Here is a 20,791-nt window from a genome sequence, read left to right as displayed (position 1 = left end):
AGAATCCAACTTTAATAAATAAAAGCTAGTACTTCAATTCTTGCTATCCACTAGCTGCTAGTACCTCCACGATGGGGATGCTCTGGTAGTCCAGGAACTGGAGAGTCCGGTTGGCATAGAGTTGGCCGAGATGTTGAAAGCTAGAAGGGTAAAAACTGGAAAATTCGGAAGGTCGAGACTAGTCCAATGCAGAAAATTAATCAAGAGCCAAAAAAACAAAGTCCAAGCAAGCATACGACGACATAATACTCTCTTTGAATGCAACCGCAACATTCTAGGAAAATAAATGGCACTTAACTAGCAACTCCTCAACAGAAGGCCACTGAAAAAACAGTCTTGCAACCTTAATATTTCTGAAAACTAAAGCATGCAGATCAAGATCAGGTCATGGAGACTTGGTTTTCTTGAAAATTTCTGCTTTAATTAATAAACTGGGTGTAATAAGAATAAGATGGAGAAAACAGATGACCACAAAGAATAACTGAAAAGAACATATTTGGGTAATTACCACCAAATAAAAGTGCAATATTGCTGCATATACCAAATACAAAGAATCCAACTTTAATAAATAAAAGCTAGTACTTCAATTCTTGCTATCCACTAGCTGCTAGTACCTCCACGATGGGCATGCTCTGGTAGTCCAGGAACTGGAGTCGGCCACCATGGGAGCACAATTCGGTAATAGTAACCATTAGCAACCGGACACTGTCTAACTATCTTACACCACTCTCTTGTACGAATGTTGCACTTGATAATATCACCATCCACACGCAGATACAAAATATCCTCATTATTTGGGTCAAATGCCTGCATTGTACACGTTATTGGATCATCCGGGTATGTTTCTGGGTCCAAGTGATATATCCTGTGGTTACTTACACACAACTTGCCAGCAGCTGCATCGACCATCCGATCATGATCTCGTTCTTTCAACTCCCAAACATATAGAGTTTTGTTAGCCACATTAAAGTCGCACATCCGCACACATCCACCAAACACACCTAGGCACCCAGCTATAAAACGGCTGTCTAGAGGCTCCTTAAATACAGTAAAACGAAGTTTATGATCAATAACGTCATCACCATTACAGCTGCTACTAGTAGTAGTTATGTTATTGTCGTTGAACGGACCCAAACCAACAAAAAAAAAGTCATTTCTATTCCAATATAACATCCCATTGTATGCAAAGGAGATATCATCAAGTTTATGAAAATTGAAGTGTAGTGGGGAAGTCACAACTGATTCTTTCCATTCACCAGTCTCAGAAGAGAAGATCTCCACGCTTAATTTTAAGGAATCACATTTCTCATCATATGCCAATTCATCAGGAGGAAGAATTCGCACAACATTGCACCTACACTCAGCTTTAAGCTGGATGTTATGTCCGTCTTTCTTATAATTATAGTCGGGAATATCGCAGATGAATCCCACTTGTACAGTCTCGTGACATCGACTTGGGGCCGGAGGAAGAGCAACCCATTGCCTTGTGTATGCATTGCAGATGTAGTAATTGCGTTGATAATACTCACTTGCGCAACACAAAACTAGGTCATTATACGTTGCTACCACAACTAGCTCTCTTATCAAAGGGTGGAAACTCATTATTCTTTCGAACACTGGAGTTAGTAGCTTGGATGGCCTTGGCATTTTAGGAGGGAATTCCTCTCCTTTTTTACTTATCAGAGTGAGTATCTTTGGAGTTTTCCTATAACTCTGGATATGTACAAACCGGCCGATAAAATAAGGATCTGAGATGACAGTGCGCCAACGCTTGGACACAGACTGGCATTGGAAGACAAATTTACTTGATGGAAGTCGGCAAAGGATTTCAACCAATGCCACATCAGGGAGATCATCAATTGATGATGGTCTTCTTTTTGCTGGTGATGATCTCTTTGATCCTTTTAAAAGACTAAACGTCGGCAATCCAAGAGATGACCGGGATCTCTTCCTTCCTTTGGTACGAGTATCGCAACTAATCAACCTAAGCCATGCAATAAATTATGCACATAATGTATGCCCTCTAAAAAAATGCTGTGTGGAATCGACATATTGTTTGTTAAATTAAAAAGAATTTATAAAAAAAAAACACAATATCTTGATCAAACTACATAATCTATATCATATATGTGATGGCAGGCCAATATGGATGTGTTTGACCACTGCCAAACCCTAAGTTGTATGGCAGAACTAAGACTTAGAACCTAATGTGCATGAAAGAAGGGCATTTTCCAATGCATTGTTTGCTTAAGAAGAAAAATAAAAACAAAAGGTAAAACGTGTTTATCCTTGTTTCTAGATATGGTGATGATGTTAGCTTATCAAGAGCCAAGTACTAAGGGGTATAGGAAGGTACACTGATTAACATGGTTTTCTGTCTTGACGCATCCTTTTTCACTAAAGTGATATACTGCTTTCTCATCTTGTTCAATTTTCAAAAGGTTTTATCTGTTTCTACAAAATGTGAAGGTATATTGGAGATTGTAAAGTATGGAACTATGGATGACAGTAAAGCTTCACCAGAAAATACAATTGTGCTCAACAAGTACACTAACTTCCAAGCAACAACCTAAATCTAAATGTTGGAAACCTGGGTCTGAAGAATTTTATAAATAAATGAGGCATAGATCATATGAATGTTCCTAGAAATAATTATCCCTAGAAGCCATAGAGAACTGACAAATCTAATCTGTTTTCAATTATAGGAATAAAAATTGCGTAATTAGAAAGAAACCTGCATTGAATGTCCTCCTTGAATTGCTTCTGCTTAAGAAATCCAGATACAGGCTTCAAGGAAGCCCCACCGCATTCAATTTCCTGTTCAGAACTCATAAGAGTATTGGAGGACGATGTTCTGTTCTTGTTGCTCAAGTGGGGCATCTTTGCAGATCTGGCAACACGTTTAGCATCACTAGATGTCTGAATTCCTGCAAGATATCATACATCCTCATAAAACAATAGTCTAATTAACTTGGCCATCAAAATATCAAAGTTTATGCATACATTACCATGGCCATAACAATTAAAGCACCATCAGTCTAAGGAAAAAGTTCTTACTTTTACTTCGTACATATGATTTTCAAGAGCAGCAGCAACTCATGTGATTATCAATAGCAGCAATAAACATATTAGTTCCAAAGATTGTTGCTTTCTGACCATAACTAGCTAATTTCCAATAAGACCCATTAACACATGATCATTCTACCATGTTAACCACTAACTCTAATCATCAGTAACAAAATTACATAACGGTCATGAAACTAGATTCGAAAAAGGGATCTAAATTCCATAAATTGGAGAAATTAAAAAGTTCCTTACCATTGTCGGCAATTCTCTTCCGATTGAAGCTTGTGCAAGCATTAAGGGTCGGTTTCAAGCATTGGTCCGCGATGGGGGCCGGCTCATGAGGAGTTGGCTGCGCGGCCCAGAATCCATTGAGGAGGGGGTTTTCCAATTCACCCATAAGAAAAGAAAGAAATAAAAAATACTGAGAGAGATAAAATTGAGTTTGAAAAAAATAAAAAGAATGGAGTTTCTCGCGGCTGGAAGGGGCTTTTATAGTGGAGAAGGTGCTGGTCGCTCCTTTTGTTTTGTGTTTCCTTTGGGGTTTGGGATTGTTTTGTGTTTCCTTTGGGGTTTGGGAAAATTTGCCTCAACTGTTCAGCAAATCCAACTCCTGATTGCAATTGGAATTAGGGATGGTCATGCTATAGTGAGGGCTTTACCCTTATATAAGGTCGTATCTCTCAAGGGCTTTACCCTTATATAAGGTCGTATCTCTCAATTATTGGATGACATCCAACAATTAACAATTAAAAGATAGAGTTTCATCTAATGACCTTAGAATAAGGCCCTCACTATAGAATTCTTGATTTGGAATGACATAAAATCCCTGAGCCCCCTGCTTAACATCCCCGATTGTGGATGGGCTGAGATGGTATTGTTATCCCTCCCCGTCCTCATACCTGGCCGGACAAGTAACATATTTATTTTTAGTAAATTAAAATTAAAATTAACCAAAATTAAAAATTAAAAACAAACAAACCCATGTCACCGCACCTCCCAACCCCAACCCATTTCAGCCTCCCCCACCCCTCATCCGCAGCCACCCCACCCCCATCCCAACCTCTTCCTTTCTCCCACTCTCTCCTCCCTTTCTTCTTCTCTCTCCCTCGCGCACGCATAACATAAAACCCAGATGCGCCCATATAAAGGATTTCTTCTTTTGAAACAAAGGACCTTTTTAATCATATGTATAACCTGTAAAATAAAGGAGCAAATACTCCACCATCACTACCTTCTCTCGCTCTCTCCGACCAACCTCAGCCCACCAACCATCGACATCAGACTTTAGATTTGGGTTGTTTTGTTCTTTTATATATTTCTTCATTTCATTTAAAAAAAAAATTATTTTTCCCTAGCTAATCTCTGAGAGGAAGAGATGAAGAAGATAAAATAGAAAAGAATAGAGAAATGAAAATACTTCCTTCCTTTCCTGTAAGTGGTAGCTCCCACATTCCTACCAATGGCAGGGTTCTTTCGAACACTGGAGTTAGTAGCTTGGATGGCCATGGCATTTTAGGAGGGAATTCCTCTCCTTTTTTACTTATCAGAGTGAGTATCTTTGGAGTTTTCCTATAACTATGGATATGTACAAAGCGGCCGATAAAATAAGGATCATTAGACCTAAAAACCCAAGAAAATATTAAGAAATGAAATCATTCATTAAAGAGTTATTTACATAAACACAACCATGATCAATTGATGATCTCCTGACGTGGCATTGGTTGAAATCCTTTGCCGACTTCCATCAAGTAAATTTGTCTTCCAATGCCAGTTCTCTGAGGCATTTGGGTATTAATTGTGCTAAAGTATTTTAGACATTATTCCTGGTTTTATCAACACAGTTCTTTTAGTTAGTTTGGTTTGGTTCACAGGTTCTCACCGGTTCAAATGCCAACCTCTACAAGAAACTGGGCTAAAACAAACTTACAAATAAGCAATAGATTGAAAGATACTGAAAATTGAAAGATACTGAAAATAGAAAAATAACTAAAAGCACAAAAAATAAAGAAAACAACACTTCCCTCTTATTTTGCTAATGAACATTGACCCATAACATTAATAAGCATGTTATCTTGTGAACTCGTTATGGACCGGACCCAACTCAAATACCATTTTCTGTACGCGTTCGTAACAAGAAACCATGTTAGAAAGGCAGAGTACAAATTTGGTACAATCTCAAAAGGTTTAGCAAATATGAAACTGAAACATTTGTAAATAATTTAATCATCATTTTGGAGAGCGGAAGAAACTATAACAAGAAAGAAGGCCAGAAGGTTCAAGGTGCCATGTTGAATGAGGGCAAATACAATACAGTACAACTATAGAGTATCGGAGTATGAAGAGCAGAAAGGTTGTTGAATTGGCTTGCATGAGAAAACTGTAGTAAAATTACCGCTCCCAATCAAGATAAGAGACAGCACAACAAAATCCAATTGCAACATTGAAGAGAATATCAAATGCAAATAGAAGTCCTTTAATTCTTGCTATCTATTAGCTGCTAGTTACTCCACCATGGATGGGCAGGCTGCTGCTTTGGTGGTGTCAGCCACCACAGGAGCACACGCAGATACAAAATATCCATATCCTACTTAGTAAAAGCATTCAGTATGCAAACAATTAAAAGGAGAACTTGGCTCTTATGTTCAATTGGAAGTTGCCTTCACTATACTATGCATATGTCATCCGATGCAGATACAGAATATCCATATCCTACTTAGTAAAAGCATTCAGTATGCAAACAATTAAAAGGACAACTCGGCTATTATGTTCAATTGGAAGTTGCCTTCACTATACCATGTATATGTCGTCCAGGCTGCTGCTACCTGAGATTAAACAAACAAAAAGCAATATTAAAATTAAAATAAACAAATTACATGCAAATAAAAGTATGATGAGGACATCTTTGTCAAACCCATTAGGGCATACAAACGAAAGAGATGGAAGAGGAAATCATTAATTCGGTCTTCAAATCTTGTAATTTTGGAGCATTAGATGATTCATGCAATTAGTTCCTGCCTTGTTTGAAAACTGAAATCTATTTGAAATTGTTTTCACTTCCAAGTTTTGTTTTCACTTTTGTTACTCATCCCTCCCATCCTCCCCTCTCATACTCCCTCTCAATCTCATCCTCACTCTCATCCCCACTCTCATACTCACTCTCATTTTCCTCTATACTCTAGCACAAAAATGAAAACTAAAAACTAAATTTGAAATGGTTATCAAACGGGCCCTAATTTTTCCAGATTTCAGTAAGATTTCTAGTTTCCTAATTTATTTGGATTAGGATTTCTTTCCTAAAAGTATTAATTTCCTTTAAATTTAGGAGACTTTGAGTTATTGAGGGGTGTATTCAATCCATATAAAACCTTCTGTAGACCTTTTTAAGTGAGTGACTTTCATAAACTTCACAGATTTTTAATGACTTTTAAGTGACATACTTTCATAGAGTTTTATATAGATTTCATAAACAGGAATCTATAATCTCACAAGCACAAAACAAAACAACCCTAAAATTTAATCTAGGTTGTTATCCAAAACTGAAAAACCTGATAATGGTGCAATCCCATATAATGAAGAAGGATGATGCTCAATTGTGCCAGACGCACCGCTTATAACAGCTAACGCTGGTATTTGGAACTCCATATAGAGGGAGCATACTAAAGAAAACAACCTCCATCAATATAGAGGATTGCTTGTATCTACTTTGGCAAAACGAACTAAAAGAGAAACTGCCTAGGTCAAAATTCAACTATCATCCAAATAGATAATTTTTTTTGGTCAACCGCCTTATTTTTTCACTGAAGTCCTTGCTTTTCCCATCTTTTTCTCAGCAACCATACAGACTATGAAAATCTTCGAAAACAAAAACATGCAAATATTGTTCCCTAACCAACCATAAGATCACCACAAGATCATTCCTGGACTTAGAATACTATATTTTTAACAGATTCCCATGAACACAAACATCAGAATCCCACCGAAAAGAACAACAAAACAACAACCAACAGAAAATCCAAAGGCAAAATAACAGGACACAATCAAATTTCATAACAATCCAAGGGATTAGCAGCCATTGTATATGAAATCATGGACTTCCTAAAAAATTCTTAGAAGTCTTTTAATCTGTTATCATGCTTATTTTGTTTCAAATGTTAGTATAAGTTGTATACTTTTGCTTTATATTTTTTTGACCCCTCCATTTTCTCCAAAAATGGATCAGTACGCACCGCTACTCTCATATCAAAATCAACTCTTGGAATCCCTCTAGAATATCAAATTGTTTTTGGTAGATGGACAGGTTGAAAAATCGATTTTCTCTAAGTTGCTTTGCTACGGAAAATTTTCTTTTTTGTCTTGTTTATTTTCTGGGCTACTGGATTGGTTTAACTTGCAAGTGCAAATCACGAGCACATGTAACAGAATTAATCGGGATGGCTTGGATTATGGTACGAGGGTTTTAAAATGGAAATGCTTGCAGGGCTTGGATTGTGCAGCAAGTACTGAAGCTGTTGTGGCCCTGAAAGACCAATGCGTTTACAGGTACAGGTGAAACGAGAAGACAACATGTCAAGAACAGCACATGACCATATTCTCAGGACAAGAAGCTTTGTCAGCTCTTTTCAAAGTGATGAGATGAGGGGAGAAACTTGAGAAAGATAATTGCGCTGCTGGAATACAATGACTATTAGAAAACTAAAGTAAACAAAGTGGCCTCTAGTGTTACTATTAATTTATCCTTCTTGTTAAAATTATGAGCAAACTGTTGTTTTTGCCTCCTAACAGTTGAGAATTGAACCCCTAAATTATTTTTTGGGAAAATTAAGGACACAAGCTATATAAAAATTATTTTTAAACTAGTGCAGAACTAGTAGACAGCCAAATACAAAGCAAGTCATGATTTAATAATAGAACACAACAAAATATATGGTTCAGTTTGAACAGAAAGGCAAATGCATGCACCAGCCTAGAGAAACACAAAGGAAAAGGGCCTTTTGAGCTGCTACAAATACACGGACGCCCACCTATTTTAAATAAATCTTATACATATAGCTCTCTAATCCCCGATGGGAATTAGCTAAAGCAAGGAAACGCCAAAGTGCAAGAAGATGATATTATGCATGGTGTCATTTAGTGTGAGATCTTTTACACAGCTTTCTTCCACAAATTCCATGCAACCCTAGAACAGACTTTTAGAATGTTTTCAATTACGGGAGCAACCCTAAAATTTAATCTAGGTTGTCATCCAAAACTGAAAAACCTTATAAGGGTACAATCCCATCTTAATGAAAAAGGATGATGCTCAATTGTACCAGAAGCACCACTTATAACTGCTAACACTGATATTTGGAACTCCATATAGAGGGAGCACGCCAAACAAAAGACCCTCCCACAAGATAGAGGAGAGCTCTTACCTACTTTGACAAAATGAGCTAAAAGAGGTCAAAATTCAACTATCCTCCAAATAGATTAAAAAACACTAAAGTCCTTGGTTTTCCCACCTTTTTCTCAGCAACCAAACAGACTATGAAAATCTTCAAAAACAAAAACATGCAAATATTGTTCCCTAACCAACCATAAAATCACCACAAGGTCATTCCTGGGCTTGAAGAATACAATATTTTTAACAGATTCCCATGAACACAAACATCAGAATCCTGCCAAAAAGAACAACAACCAACAGAAAATCCAAAGGCAGAATAACAGGACACAATCAAATTTCATAACAATCCAAGGGATTAGTAGCCATTGTATATGAAATCATAGACTTCCTAACAAATTCTTAAACTGATGCACAAATCCACATGTTTAGAAGGCATGCCAATGCAAATTCCATAAAAATGTTCAACAACATTTATTCCATAAAAATTCTTACCCAAATTCCATGCAACCTTAGAACAGACTTTTAGAATGTTTTCAGTTACGGGCACAACCCTAAGATTTAATCTAGGTTGTTATCCAAAACTGAAAAACCTGATAATGGTGCAATCCCATATAATGAAGAAGGATGATGCTCAATTTTGCCAGATGCATCGCTTATAACAGCTAACACTGGCATTTGGAACTCCATATAGAGGGAGCATACTAAAGAAAACACCCTCCCTCAATATAGAGGAGAGCTTGTATCTACTTTGGCAAAACGAACTGAAAGAGAAACTGCCTAGGTCAAAATTCAACTATCCTCCAAATATATAATTTTTTTTGGTCAACCGCCTTATTTTTTCACTAAAGTCCTTGCTTTTCCAACCTTTTTCTCAGCAACCAAACAGACTATGAAAATCTTCGAAAACAAAAACATGCAAATATTGTTCCCTAACCAACCATAAGATCACCACAAGATCATCCCTGGACTAGAATACTATATTTTTAACAGATTCCCATGAACACAAACATCAGAATCCCACCGAAAAGAACAACAACAACCAACAGAAAATCCAAATGCAGAATAACAGGACCAAAAAGAACAACAACAAAACAATAACCAACAGAAAACAACCCTCGGTAATAGATAAAAATCTGATAGACCCACAAACAATAGAAATAGAATCCAATAACCCATCTGGCTTTTATTTATAAGATTCTGTATTTCTTATACTACAACACAAAACATGACAATGAATTCATGGGCAGGATCATCACTCCGACTAGAAATTGGAAGAGATAATTCATGGGCAAGTTTCATCCTTGTTGTCATATCCATTTCATTAAAAAATAATAATAATAAAACAAACTTGAAAGATACATACCGTATCATTTATCATGGAAGCTCCTTAGCATACCATCCAATTTGTCTGAAAATCCATCAACCCGACCATCAATTTGACTTATTTTGCTCTCAATATCCAACACCTTCGCTTGCAGCGCCTCTATCTTTGATTCTCGAACAATGTTGGCCAACAAATCTGGACGGTCACGTCGGAAGTGAACCAACTTGTGTCTGTACTCAGTGTTAAGCTCATAATTTCATACATATACATGCCCTATTTACTTACTTCTTTTGCTTAGTTCCTATAATTCTAAGTTATTTCCCTCCCTTTGTGTGTTTTGTAGGCCAATAGAGCAAGAGAGCATAATTCATGCAATTCAAGCATGTTAAGGCCTAATTTGGATGAATGGAAGAAGAGCTTAAAAGACAAACTCATTTTGGCTACAGCCCCTGCCAGCCCAGTTTCGTAGGTCATATTGCAAGCTTTGTTTCAGCAACCTACATAGCTCGGATGAGGCCACATTCTTCATGAAAGTTGTTCCAATGGGTGTGTAATATAACATATCCAAAATTCAGCCCCATTGGATAAATATGGAGTCTGTTACCTAGCAAACACAGAGCCATGCTCAGGATGGATTTTATCAGCGCGCAAAATGAGTTAGCAATTTGTTTTGGCCTTAACTTCCTCCTCCGACCTTGGATTGGCCCAAATAATATATGGCTGGAAAGAAGACATTCTGAACTTCAAGTTTGAGTGCTTAAAGTCTTAATTTGCTTAAGGGAAGCCCAATTCGTAAGCCCTTGAAGTTGCTGGTCATGCTGACCTCAGGATGAGCTATTATTTCTGGTTGGAAGCTTGGTCATGGTGACATGAAGATGAGCTAGGGCTGCTGGTGGGATTTATTAGTGAAGTGCATCAACCATTTCAGATTTTATAATGGAAGTGTTGTATGCATTAGTGAAGTGCATCAACCATTTCAGATTTTATAAAACAAGTGTTGTATGCATTAGCCATACTTAATTCAGATTTTCAGCTTCCTTAGGCCTATATATAGTGAGGTTTCCCAAGCTTGTAAACACACCCCAAGGGGGGGAGCTCTCAAACACTTCTCTAGAGCTCCCTTCCCTTCTCTCCCTCAAATTCTCTTAGTTTTCCTTTCTAGTTCTCAATTCTAGCTTTCTTTAATGTTTTCTTAGTTGTAATTTATTTTTCTTGTAATGTACATTCTTTCTTAAGTATTCAAGTTTAATTAGTTTCCAAGTTTCAATTATGGTTTTTGTTCTTATTCATTATGCTTATAAGTTAATATGCTAGTTTGAATGATTGATCACCATTTAGGCTTGCATGTTAGCTATCTTGGTTTGAATTAAGAGTATACACCATGCTTTAATTCGAATTGAACTATGAATAGGAAGAGTATGTATGGACATTCGACAACAGGGATTAGATACATGCTTGGTTGTTTAAAATGTTCTTCTATGCTTAATGGGTTCCTAATGCTTAATTTTAGGTTAGACAACAAATGATCAAATTAGGGAATTAGGAACACAAGGTTATGACCACACACCATGGCTTAATCATACTTTAGCTAGAATCAATCCATTAATCTAAATTGAACTTGGGAACTTATTTGCTTGAGTTACTTATTTCTTTCTTCCTTGTTTTATGTTCTTTGTTTTTGTTTCTATTTTGTGTAGGGAAACTAAATTGGATCATTCAATCACCAATCCCTGTGGAATCGACCTCGCACTTACATATGCTATACTACCAACGGTTCGTGCACTTGCGAGTATCACAAGTTGAGGATGCAGCTTAATCCATTTTGGTGGAGCTAAATCTACGCAACAAGTTTTTGGCGCCGTTGCCGGGGATCGGTAACATTGTTTGATTCTATTTGGCTTTCCTACTTTATTTTTTTTTCTTAACTAGACAATTTCAAGTTTTAAAGTTAATGACGTTAATGGACAAGTTGTGTTTGTAGTCCAACAGAAAAGGACAATTGCCCAACAAGCAAGAGAACTGGGTTTAAGTCCCAGCTTACACAACCCATTGGTGCTTGTTGCTTTGAAGCATGGAATTGGACTTGTGTTGATTTTTCCCTTTCATTTTTAGTTTTTTTTTATATTTCGTAATCCTTTAATTCCGTTTCAAGTTTTTGTGTGTGTTTGTTTTAGCAATGTAAATAGCTCAATAAAAATGGAGAGAGATGGCAACTTCAAAGATAGAAAGTGTGGAGTAGTGGGAGAAGTCGCGACCTCCAAATGCATCACGCTCGACCTAATTGCTTCAAGGGGGAGCATTTCAATCCTTTCTCTTCTTTGAATTCTGTTTATTTTCGTAGTTGTTTTTGCCTTTTGGTCCGCGCTGAGTTCTTTGTTTTTCTATGCTGAATCCAACCATATAAAGAACGTAAAATTTGGACTTATGGTTGGAAAGTTATAGCCTAAAAACTGAACATAGATCGAAGCTGAAAAACATAGAAACGAATCTGTCCAAATGGTGATAAATAGGTGATAGAAAGTGCTGTTTGTTTTTTTTTTCTTTGGTTTCTTGGTTTGTTTCTTTTAGTACAATAATTTATATCGTTTGTTTGAGTTTGTTTAGAGTACTTAGTTCATTTTCGTTTATGGTTTGTTGTTTCATGTTATCTTAATTTGTTTTTGTTTCTTTTTCTTACGAGAATATATTTTTAAAAAAATTTAAATAAAAAAAAAAATTTCATATGAGCCGACTTATGGTAACCCCAGTGAGCACTTCCGTTAATACAGTGTCTAGGAGTTCTTTAGGCGACACCTTCGGTGTCTAAGAAGTTTGGGTTTTAAGCGGGACCATTGTGACCCCTCCAACCTTCCCGGATCCCCTGGCTGTGTTTTCTGAGGCCCTTAACTGGTCATCCGTGAGTTGCTTGTATATTCGTGTGTTTTTAAATTAAGTTTTATTTATTTATTTATTTTCTTTGTTTTCTTTTCTGTATAGTCTTTGTTTTTGTTTTGTTAAGTTAGTTTATTTATTTATTTACGTGGTATGGTTAGTTAGTTTATTTCTGAGTGTTAAAACACATTTTTATTTCAAACGCTGCATTAAAAACAAAAACAAAAAACAAAACAAAACAAAAAAAAAAAAACTTCTTCTTCTTCTTCTTCATCTTCATCATCATCATGGCTTGCCTCTATTTTCTCTTACTTGCAGAATCTGCAGCAGCTCGACATGGTCCTCATTTTTCCTCTGCAGTGCTTCCACGTGCTGATTGGCACAGTAGAGCCGCTTCTGCAAGTCCGCCACCATAGCCTTCAAGGAAGCTATTTCCTCGCTCATCGCGGCACACTCCCTTGTCCTCGCTAGTAGGCGCATGCCCAAATTGGTAGCGGAGACCGCGTGGAGCACAGTTAAATTGTGGGACTCCTCCACCGCTGCCTTGTCAGACCTCTGTGCCACATGCAGATGATCTGTCGGTGTGAGCTTGCTGCCAATCATGCCTCCCAGCAGCGCTGCTCTGTTCGGCATTGCCTCAGAAAAGTTTGGTATTATCTCAGCAAAGTTTGAGGCCGTACCGTGATGATATGTGGAGTTTGGGAAGACAGGAGTTGGAGGAGCCCTTGTCTGGGCATTCGGTGGTGCAAGTGAGAGCTCAAGGTTGAGATCATCAAGGTGAGTGCATGAGGATGCCATTTGTTTTGCTTCTGAATTTTTTGATGTTTTTCCTTGAGTTTGCAAGAAGAAATGCTGGGTATCATCCGCTTGCAGAGGTGTGGTTTAAATAGACATACGCTGATGAGAGAGAGAGCCAACACCATTTCGGATTTCCCGGGCATGCTCGACCTAATCGCTTCAAGGGGGAGCACCTTTACTTTACTTTACTTTTTTTCCTCCGTGTTTTCTGGTGTTTAATATTTTTGCCCGTTACTTTCATTTTCTAGAGCTTTGTGTTTTTGCTTTTCCCTTTCGGCTATCATCTTTAGTTTATTTTAGTTAGGGAAATGTGTTTTCTTTTCCGTTTGTCGTCTTTGTTTTATTTTAGTTGGGAAGTGTGTTTTCTTTTTCTTTTTCTTTTTCTTTCTGCAACCTTACTCTTTTATTTCCGAAACAAAATAGCGAAAATACAAAAACAACAAAATAAAATAAAAACAACAATAATGCAGTAGGAAATCATTTCTTCTCGGTGCTTGGTGTCTCGACCATTGGAGCTTTGAGTTTGGCCCTCTGGCTGTCCTCTTCCGGGGCTTCACGCACAGCTTCTTGGGGCTCATCACTTGAGCTCCCAAAGATCGCAATCTTAGCTTGAGCGTAACTACTCTCGCGATCTGCTTGTTTGCGTTTACCCGGTCTGTCTAGGTCTTCCAGCTGTTTTCGCATGTCGCGAGAGTACAACTCTACCATCTTTGATAGGTTTCTATTCTCGTCCCGCAATACTTCTAGCTGGTGTCGATTCACCTCCACTATCCTTGACCTCTCCCTTTTCAAGCTTTTTACAGCAGTCTGACACTCTTCAACCATACTTCGCTCCGCCGCCAACTGAGCTTTAAGCACCTCTACCTCATGGGACTTCGCAAGTAGGCGATGACCCAAACTTGCGACACATGCTGTACTCTGCACGCTCAGTGCCAGGGCATCACTCGTGACCTGGTTGTCATCCCTTGTCCTGAACACATGTATATCTTTGGGAGTCACTAAATTTCTGCCAACTCCAATGGCAACATCGTTGTCCAGGAGTATTGAGTCATTGACAGTCACATGCCCCCGTGAGGAGGCAAAGTAGGGCATCCATACTGGTGCTGCTGCTTGGCCTCGTGTTTGAGTCGGTGGAGCTAGGTTGAGATCCAACGAAAAGGGGTAGGAAGAGGCCATTTGATTTCTCACTTCTTATCTTCTTTCTTTCTTTTCTCTTTTGTGTGTTTCTGAGTTTGTATTTTTTACCCTTTTTTTTTTTTACCTTTTATAGACTTGGTTTTTGCTAACCCTAGCCATTGCGGTTCTGAGTTCTGTGCGGCCCTTACGGCTTATCTCTATATGTCGCCGCACCCGTTTCCCAACCCCCTTAATTGCATTTTCACCTTTCACCACCTTCAAGTGAAAAAGTCGTCGCGCCTTCCTACGAGTCTAATAATTCTAGCTTGGGGGATGTGAAAGCGGCCTCTGCACGCCGACACGTCCCTCACCTATTTTCCCCGTGACTTCCCAGGAACCAAGGCATCAAGGACCACACTTTTTCTGTTTCGTAAATACCCGCCTTCGCACTCCCAATTCACGTTTCATTAAATTAAAATAAATAAATAAATAAAATAAATTAATAAAAAAACGTGTGGGCTTCGGATTTCATTGTGGGTCGGGTTTTCACCGTTGTTTAGGTTTCAAGGTGGGTTAACTTTCTTTTGGGTTGGGCTTTCAATTGTTTGGGTTTTGGTTTGCGTAAGACTGTCTGTTTAGGGCTTACTGTTTTGTCTGTTTAGGGCTTTCTGTTTCGAGTGTTTTACTGTTTCATTTTTTTCTTTTTTATTTATTTGTTTGTTTGTTTTGTAATTTTTATTTTTGTAATTATTTTATTTTATTTGTGTGTTTTTTTTTTTTTTTTTTTTTTTTTTTTTTTTTGGTGGTTTATATTTAATTTAGTACCTTTCATTTCTTATTATGACATTGCTTGTTCCTAATTTTTAAACATTGAGGACAATGTTCATTTCTAGGTTTGGGGGTATTGGAGTTTAGCATGTAAAATTGGTTTTTCCTTAATTTTATTTAAATTTTTTTTATTTGCTTGTTTTTATTTTTATTTTATTTTGTTAAGTCTTGCTTTTATTTTTATTTTGATTTTGATTTTATTCACTTTCCGAACACATTTGATGAGATTGTGATAAATGTTTGCATGACTTAAATGAAAATTGAATTTTATTTATTATTTATTTTTTTCCTTGTAAATTTTTATTGTAAAAAAAAAAAATTAATTAATTGATTAATTTGGCATCGTTCTAGCATGATATGTTCGAAACCTTCTTTGCACTTGCCATTTGTTTCATAATTTTCCAATTAAAGGATTTGCATGACCCAAAGAATTGTATGAAGCATAAATTAGACTTATATAACCATATAATGTGAGCTTTTGAGCCTTGTGCTTCATTTCATGAGTGTTATACACATACTCTTATTTTCTTGTCATCAAAGTTGTTGTTTGATCTCATTATTCATTGATTTGGTTGAACACTTAAAAGTCATTCATTCTTATGCAATTTGATTTCATGACATTTAAAGAAATGATATTAAGGCCTTCTTTGGATCGTTTGTGCCTTTCAAGCTAACCTTATGCATGCTTAAGCATGATTTTCCATTGTTAACCATTTTGAGCCTACATGTAAACCTTTTCTTTCATTTTACCAATTATAATTCCTCGCCTTAGCCCGAAAAACAAATATTTACCTTTCTAAGGAACTCATGAGCTCTAATTCGGATGTGTTTTTCATGCTAAGTTTGGGAAGGGATATTACATAGAAGAAAAAAAAAAGAAAAAAAAGAAAATCACACAATTGGTGAAAGAAAAGAAAAAAAAAAGTTATGATTAAATGGTAGTTGAATGAAATTTTGTTTTTGGGTTTCATTGGTGTTTGGAAAGGAGTTTAAATCATTGTAAATGAAGGTATAAGGAGTTTTGATAATGTAAAAGAAAAAATCTAATCGTGATGATTCGAAGTCTTGTAAACAATTGTTTTATGCTCTTATATTTTGAGTTTCTTGGACTTTGTTTTATCCATACCCTTCATTTCTTACTCACCTTACACCCTTGGTCCCATTACAACCTATGCTAAAGACCTAAATTGATCTTAAATGTCATGTGGTTGAATTGCATTCATTTTTCTACTTTTAAGTGTTTGGCATCCTTCTTGAGATCATATTAATGCAAGTTCTTCATCTTTCTATTTCGAGTTAAGTCTTTATGGTTTAACTCTAATCTCATGTTTATAACTGAGTGTTGCATTATAGCCCTCTTCCGAGTGATTCATTTGTGAGATGACAACTTTGGTGAGATTTGAAGTTGAACTTGTGCTTTGTATGATTTTTGAAATTGTGTGAAAACTAAGATTGGGGAATTTGTTGCATTTGGCTATCACACTACCACACTTTGAGCATATTATGTTTTGAACTTTGCCGCTTTGTGAATAATGTTTAAAATTAAGCTTTTATTGTTAAAACTTTTGAGTCATGTGCATGAGTCATTTCTCTTCAGAAAATGTTCGGAAAGATTGTTTTGAGTTCTTTTTATTTTTGTAATTTTTTTTTTGTTTTGTTTTGTTTTGTTTTTGTTAATGTAATTTTTTTTTTTTTTTTTGTTTTTTATTTTGCTTAAGGACTAACAATCTTTTAAGTTTTCTAATTACCTTGTTTTACAGAGTCAGTAAAATGTTTGTGGGTATCGTATCTGTTAAACCCTCAGGAGACACAACTCCTCCTACTAGGGATGCCTAGAGGTTTAAAGGCTTGTTGCATACGCTCAATGCAATCGAGTTACCTACGAAAGTGGTCTAGTTAACTTCTTATTTTGTTTTGTTTTTCTTCGTTTTTCTTTTGGTTTGCTCGAGGACTAGCAAAATCTAAGTTTGGGGGTGTGTTAAGCTCATAATTTCATACATATACATGCCCTATTTACTTACTTCTTTTGCTTAGTTCCTATAATTCTAAGTTATTTCCCTCCCTTTGTGTGTTTTGTAGGCCAATAGAGCAAGAGAGCATAATTCATGCAATTCAAGCATGTTAAGGCCTAATTTGGATGAATGGAAGAAGAGCTTAAAAGACAAACTCATTTTGGCTACAGCCCCTGCCAGCCCAGTTTCGTAGGTCATATTGCAAGCTTTGTTTCAGCAACCTACATAGCTCGGATGAGGCCACATTCTTCATGAAAGTTGTTCCAATGGGTGTGTAATATAACATATCCAAAATTCAGCCCCATTGGATAAATATGGAGTCTGTTACCTAGCAAACACAGAGCCATGCTCAGGATGGATTTTATCAGCGCGCAAAATGAGTTAGCAATTTGTTTTGGCCTTAACTTCCTCCTCCGACCTTGGATTGGCCCAAATAATATATGGCTGGAAAGAAGACATTCTGAACTTCAAGTTTGAGTGCTTAAAGTCTTAATTTGCTTAAGGGAAGCCCAATTCGTAAGCCCTTGAAGTTGCTGGTCATGCTGACCTCAGGATGAGCTATTATTTCTGGTTGGAAGCTTGGTCATGGTGACATGAAGATGAGCTAGGGCTGCTGGTGGGATTTATTAGTGAAGTGCATCAACCATTTCAGATTTTATAATGGAAGTGTTGTATGCATTAGTGAAGTGCATCAACCATTTCAGATTTTATAAAACAAGTGTTGTATGCATTAGCCATACTTAATTCAGATTTTCAGCTTCCTTAGGCCTATATATAGTGAGGTTTCCCAAGCTTGTAAACACACCCCAAGGGGGGGAGCTCTCAAACACTTCTCTAGAGCTCCCTTCCCTTCTCTCCCTCAAATTCTCTTAGTTTTCCTTTCTAGTTCTCAATTCTAGCTTTCTTTAATGTTTTCTTAGTTGTAATTTATTTTTCTTGTAATGTACATTCTTTCTTAAGTATTCAAGTTTAATTAGTTTCCAAGTTTCAATTATGGTTTTTGTTCTTATTCATTATGCTTATAAGTTAATATGCTAGTTTGAATGATTGATCACCATTTAGGCTTGCATGTTAGCTATCTTGGTTTGAATTAAGAGTATACACCATGCTTTAATTCGAATTGAACTATGAATAGGAAGAGTATGTATGGACATTCGACAACAGGGATTAGATACATGCTTGGTTGTTTAAAATGTTCTTCTATGCTTAATGGGTTCCTAATGCTTAATTTTAGGTTAGACAACAAATGATCAAATTAGGGAATTAGGAACACAAGGTTATGACCACACACCATGGCTTAATCATACTTTAGCTAGAATCAATCCATTAATCTAAATTGAACTTGGGAACTTATTTGCTTGAGTTACTTATTTCTTTCTTCCTTGTTTTATGTTCTTTGTTTTTGTTTCTATTTTGTGTAGGGAAACTAAATTGGATCATTCAATCACCAATCCCTGTGGAATCGACCTCGCACTTACATATGCTATACTACCAACGGTTCGTGCACTTGCGAGTATCACAAGTTGAGGATGCAGCTTAATCCATTTTGGTGGAGCTAAATCTACGCAACACTCAGCACATCCAGATTTCACAAAACACTAGTAATAAAATGGGGTTAAAATACTACAAATTATTAATTAAAATTTCCAAAAAAAAAAATTCAAATCTTACATGTTGTTTTAGTTCTCTGTCAAAATCAAAGTATGACAAATCCCCAAAGTGTCCAGATCACCTTTTTCAGACTTGATTCGCTAGCTATGACGAAAGTGTCATCCGTCTTCCATTTCATGGCTCCAAAATTGCCATTAGAGATAACCGCATAGAGATTTCGGACTAAGCCAGTGACACGGGTGGATGCTCTGCGAGTCTCGGCCTTACGTGCTTGGCGTATTCATAGATCGTTCAAATCCTCAGACATTTCAGCGAGATTGCTTGGCGTATTCATAGATCGTTCAAATCCTCAGACATTTCAGCGAGATTAGGCCTCTTGGTGATCATCTCATCAATAGCATAGTCGAATGCGCATTGTAGCGTTTCCAGTGCTGTGTCAGAAAAATCTTCCATTTCAATCAACTCTTTATAGTCAGCCATCAGCTTTACAGATTCAGGAGAATTGCGGATCGTGGCAGCCCAGTTTTTGGCGGCGGCTAGAGCGGCATTGATTTCAACGACGACTGTAGAGGCATTGATTCCGGCGGCGGATGTAGCGGCATCGATTTCAACGGCGGATGTAGCGGCATTGATTTCAACGGCGGATGTAGTGGCATCGATTTCGACGGCGGCTGTAGCGGCATCGATTTCGACGCCGGCTGGCGAATCATGGCGTTTACGTTTTTCTGCGGCAGTTTCGACGGCGGCTGGCGAATCACGGCCTTTACGTTTTGGGGCGGCTGTAGCGGCATCCATTGTGACGGCGGTTGTAGAGGCAGTAGCTGTGGCTGCTGGCGATTTACGTTGTGCGTTCTTGGGAGATGAGGGTTTTTCTGCGGCAATTTCGACGGCGGCTGGCGAATCAAGGCCTTTACGTTTTGGGGCGGCTGTAGCGGCATCCATTGCGACGGCGTTTGTAGAGGCAGTAGCTGTGGCGGCTGGCGATTTAGGTTGTGCGTTCTTGGGAGGGGTTCGATGGACGAAAGATCTTGGGAAATTGGAGCTCTGTTTTAGCTCTTCGTATATATCAAAGAGGTATATACTCTCGCCCTCGGCAATTCGTCCCTTTTTTTTTTTTCGCAATTTACAATTAAGAACTTTAATAATAATAAATTTTAGAATTAAGAAAGATAAAATGAGTTGGCTAATGTTCCAAAATGAGATACATTTTCTCAAAAAGACAAAAAAACAGATCCATGCTCTCTTTTTATTTTATTTTATAATTGTTCTAAAATAGAAAAGTGTTAATTCCCTGTATTGTCTTCATTTAATGAAGAGTTATTTAATTAATTCGGTGTTTTCACAAAACTTCATGAGGTTTTAAAAATTACCCAAACACCCACTTAGGTCTTAATTTGTTTTCACAAAACCCTTTTTGTTACGTCCAAAGATTAATGATTTTATATAATTAAAAAAAACTTATTCAAATGACAAACTTAGTCTTTGAGATTAAATCGCACATACATTCATTGAGGTTCATTTGTTATTTACAAAAGTTTTTATGTAGAAATCATCTTATTTTGGATGAAGAATCAATAAAAGTGGGTTTTGTTAAAACAAATTAAATTCTCAAAAGGGGTGTTCATGTAATTTTAGAAATCTCACGGGGGTTTGTGGAAACACTAAAAACCTCATGGGTGTGTTTATGTAAATAACTCTTTAATGAATGATTTCATTTCTTAATATTTTCATGGGTTTTTAGGTCTAATGGTCCCTAAACTTTGACCCGATTCGCATTTTGGTCCC

The 20,791-nt window shown here is 37.1% G+C and overlaps 2 protein-coding genes across 3 annotated transcripts; both read right to left on the bottom strand.

The window, feature by feature from the left end:
* Positions 1-452: 452 nt before the first annotated feature.
* Positions 453-3,524, bottom strand: LOC110753452 (uncharacterized). Its single transcript, XM_021954364.2, has 3 exons — positions 3,319-3,524; positions 2,735-2,927; positions 453-1,984 (listed from the first exon to the last, which is right to left on the bottom strand). The coding sequence occupies exons 1-3, from the start codon at positions 3,461-3,463 to the stop codon at positions 601-603; spliced, it is 1,722 nt and encodes a 573-aa protein (XP_021810056.1). The 5' UTR covers positions 3,464-3,524; the 3' UTR covers positions 453-600.
* A 2,158-nt stretch (positions 3,525-5,682) lies between these two features.
* LOC148298047 (uncharacterized) lies at positions 5,683-20,142 on the bottom strand. Of its 2 annotated transcripts, XM_088245955.1 has the most exons (3): positions 19,067-20,142; positions 9,810-10,000; positions 5,683-5,888 (listed from the first exon to the last, which is right to left on the bottom strand). In XM_088245955.1, exon 1 carries the CDS (start codon positions 19,946-19,948, stop codon positions 19,337-19,339), a length of 612 nt encoding a protein of 203 aa, XP_088102081.1. In that variant the 5' UTR covers positions 19,949-20,142; the 3' UTR covers positions 5,683-5,888; positions 9,810-10,000; positions 19,067-19,336. The 2 variants fall into 2 exon arrangements, with proteins under 2 accessions (XP_088102081.1, XP_088102088.1); XM_088245962.1 differs by lacking the exons at positions 5,683-5,888; positions 9,810-10,000 and adding an exon at positions 18,966-18,993.
* Positions 20,143-20,791: the final 649 nt, after the last annotated feature.

Source organism: Prunus avium, chromosome 1, assembly GCF_965620075.1.
Source record: "Prunus avium chromosome 1, drPruAviu1.hap1.1, whole genome shotgun sequence".
Taxonomy (NCBI): domain Eukaryota; kingdom Viridiplantae; phylum Streptophyta; class Magnoliopsida; order Rosales; family Rosaceae; genus Prunus; species Prunus avium.
The sequence above is the reverse complement of the archived record's forward strand: the minus strand, read 5'-3'. Positions and strand labels throughout refer to the sequence as shown.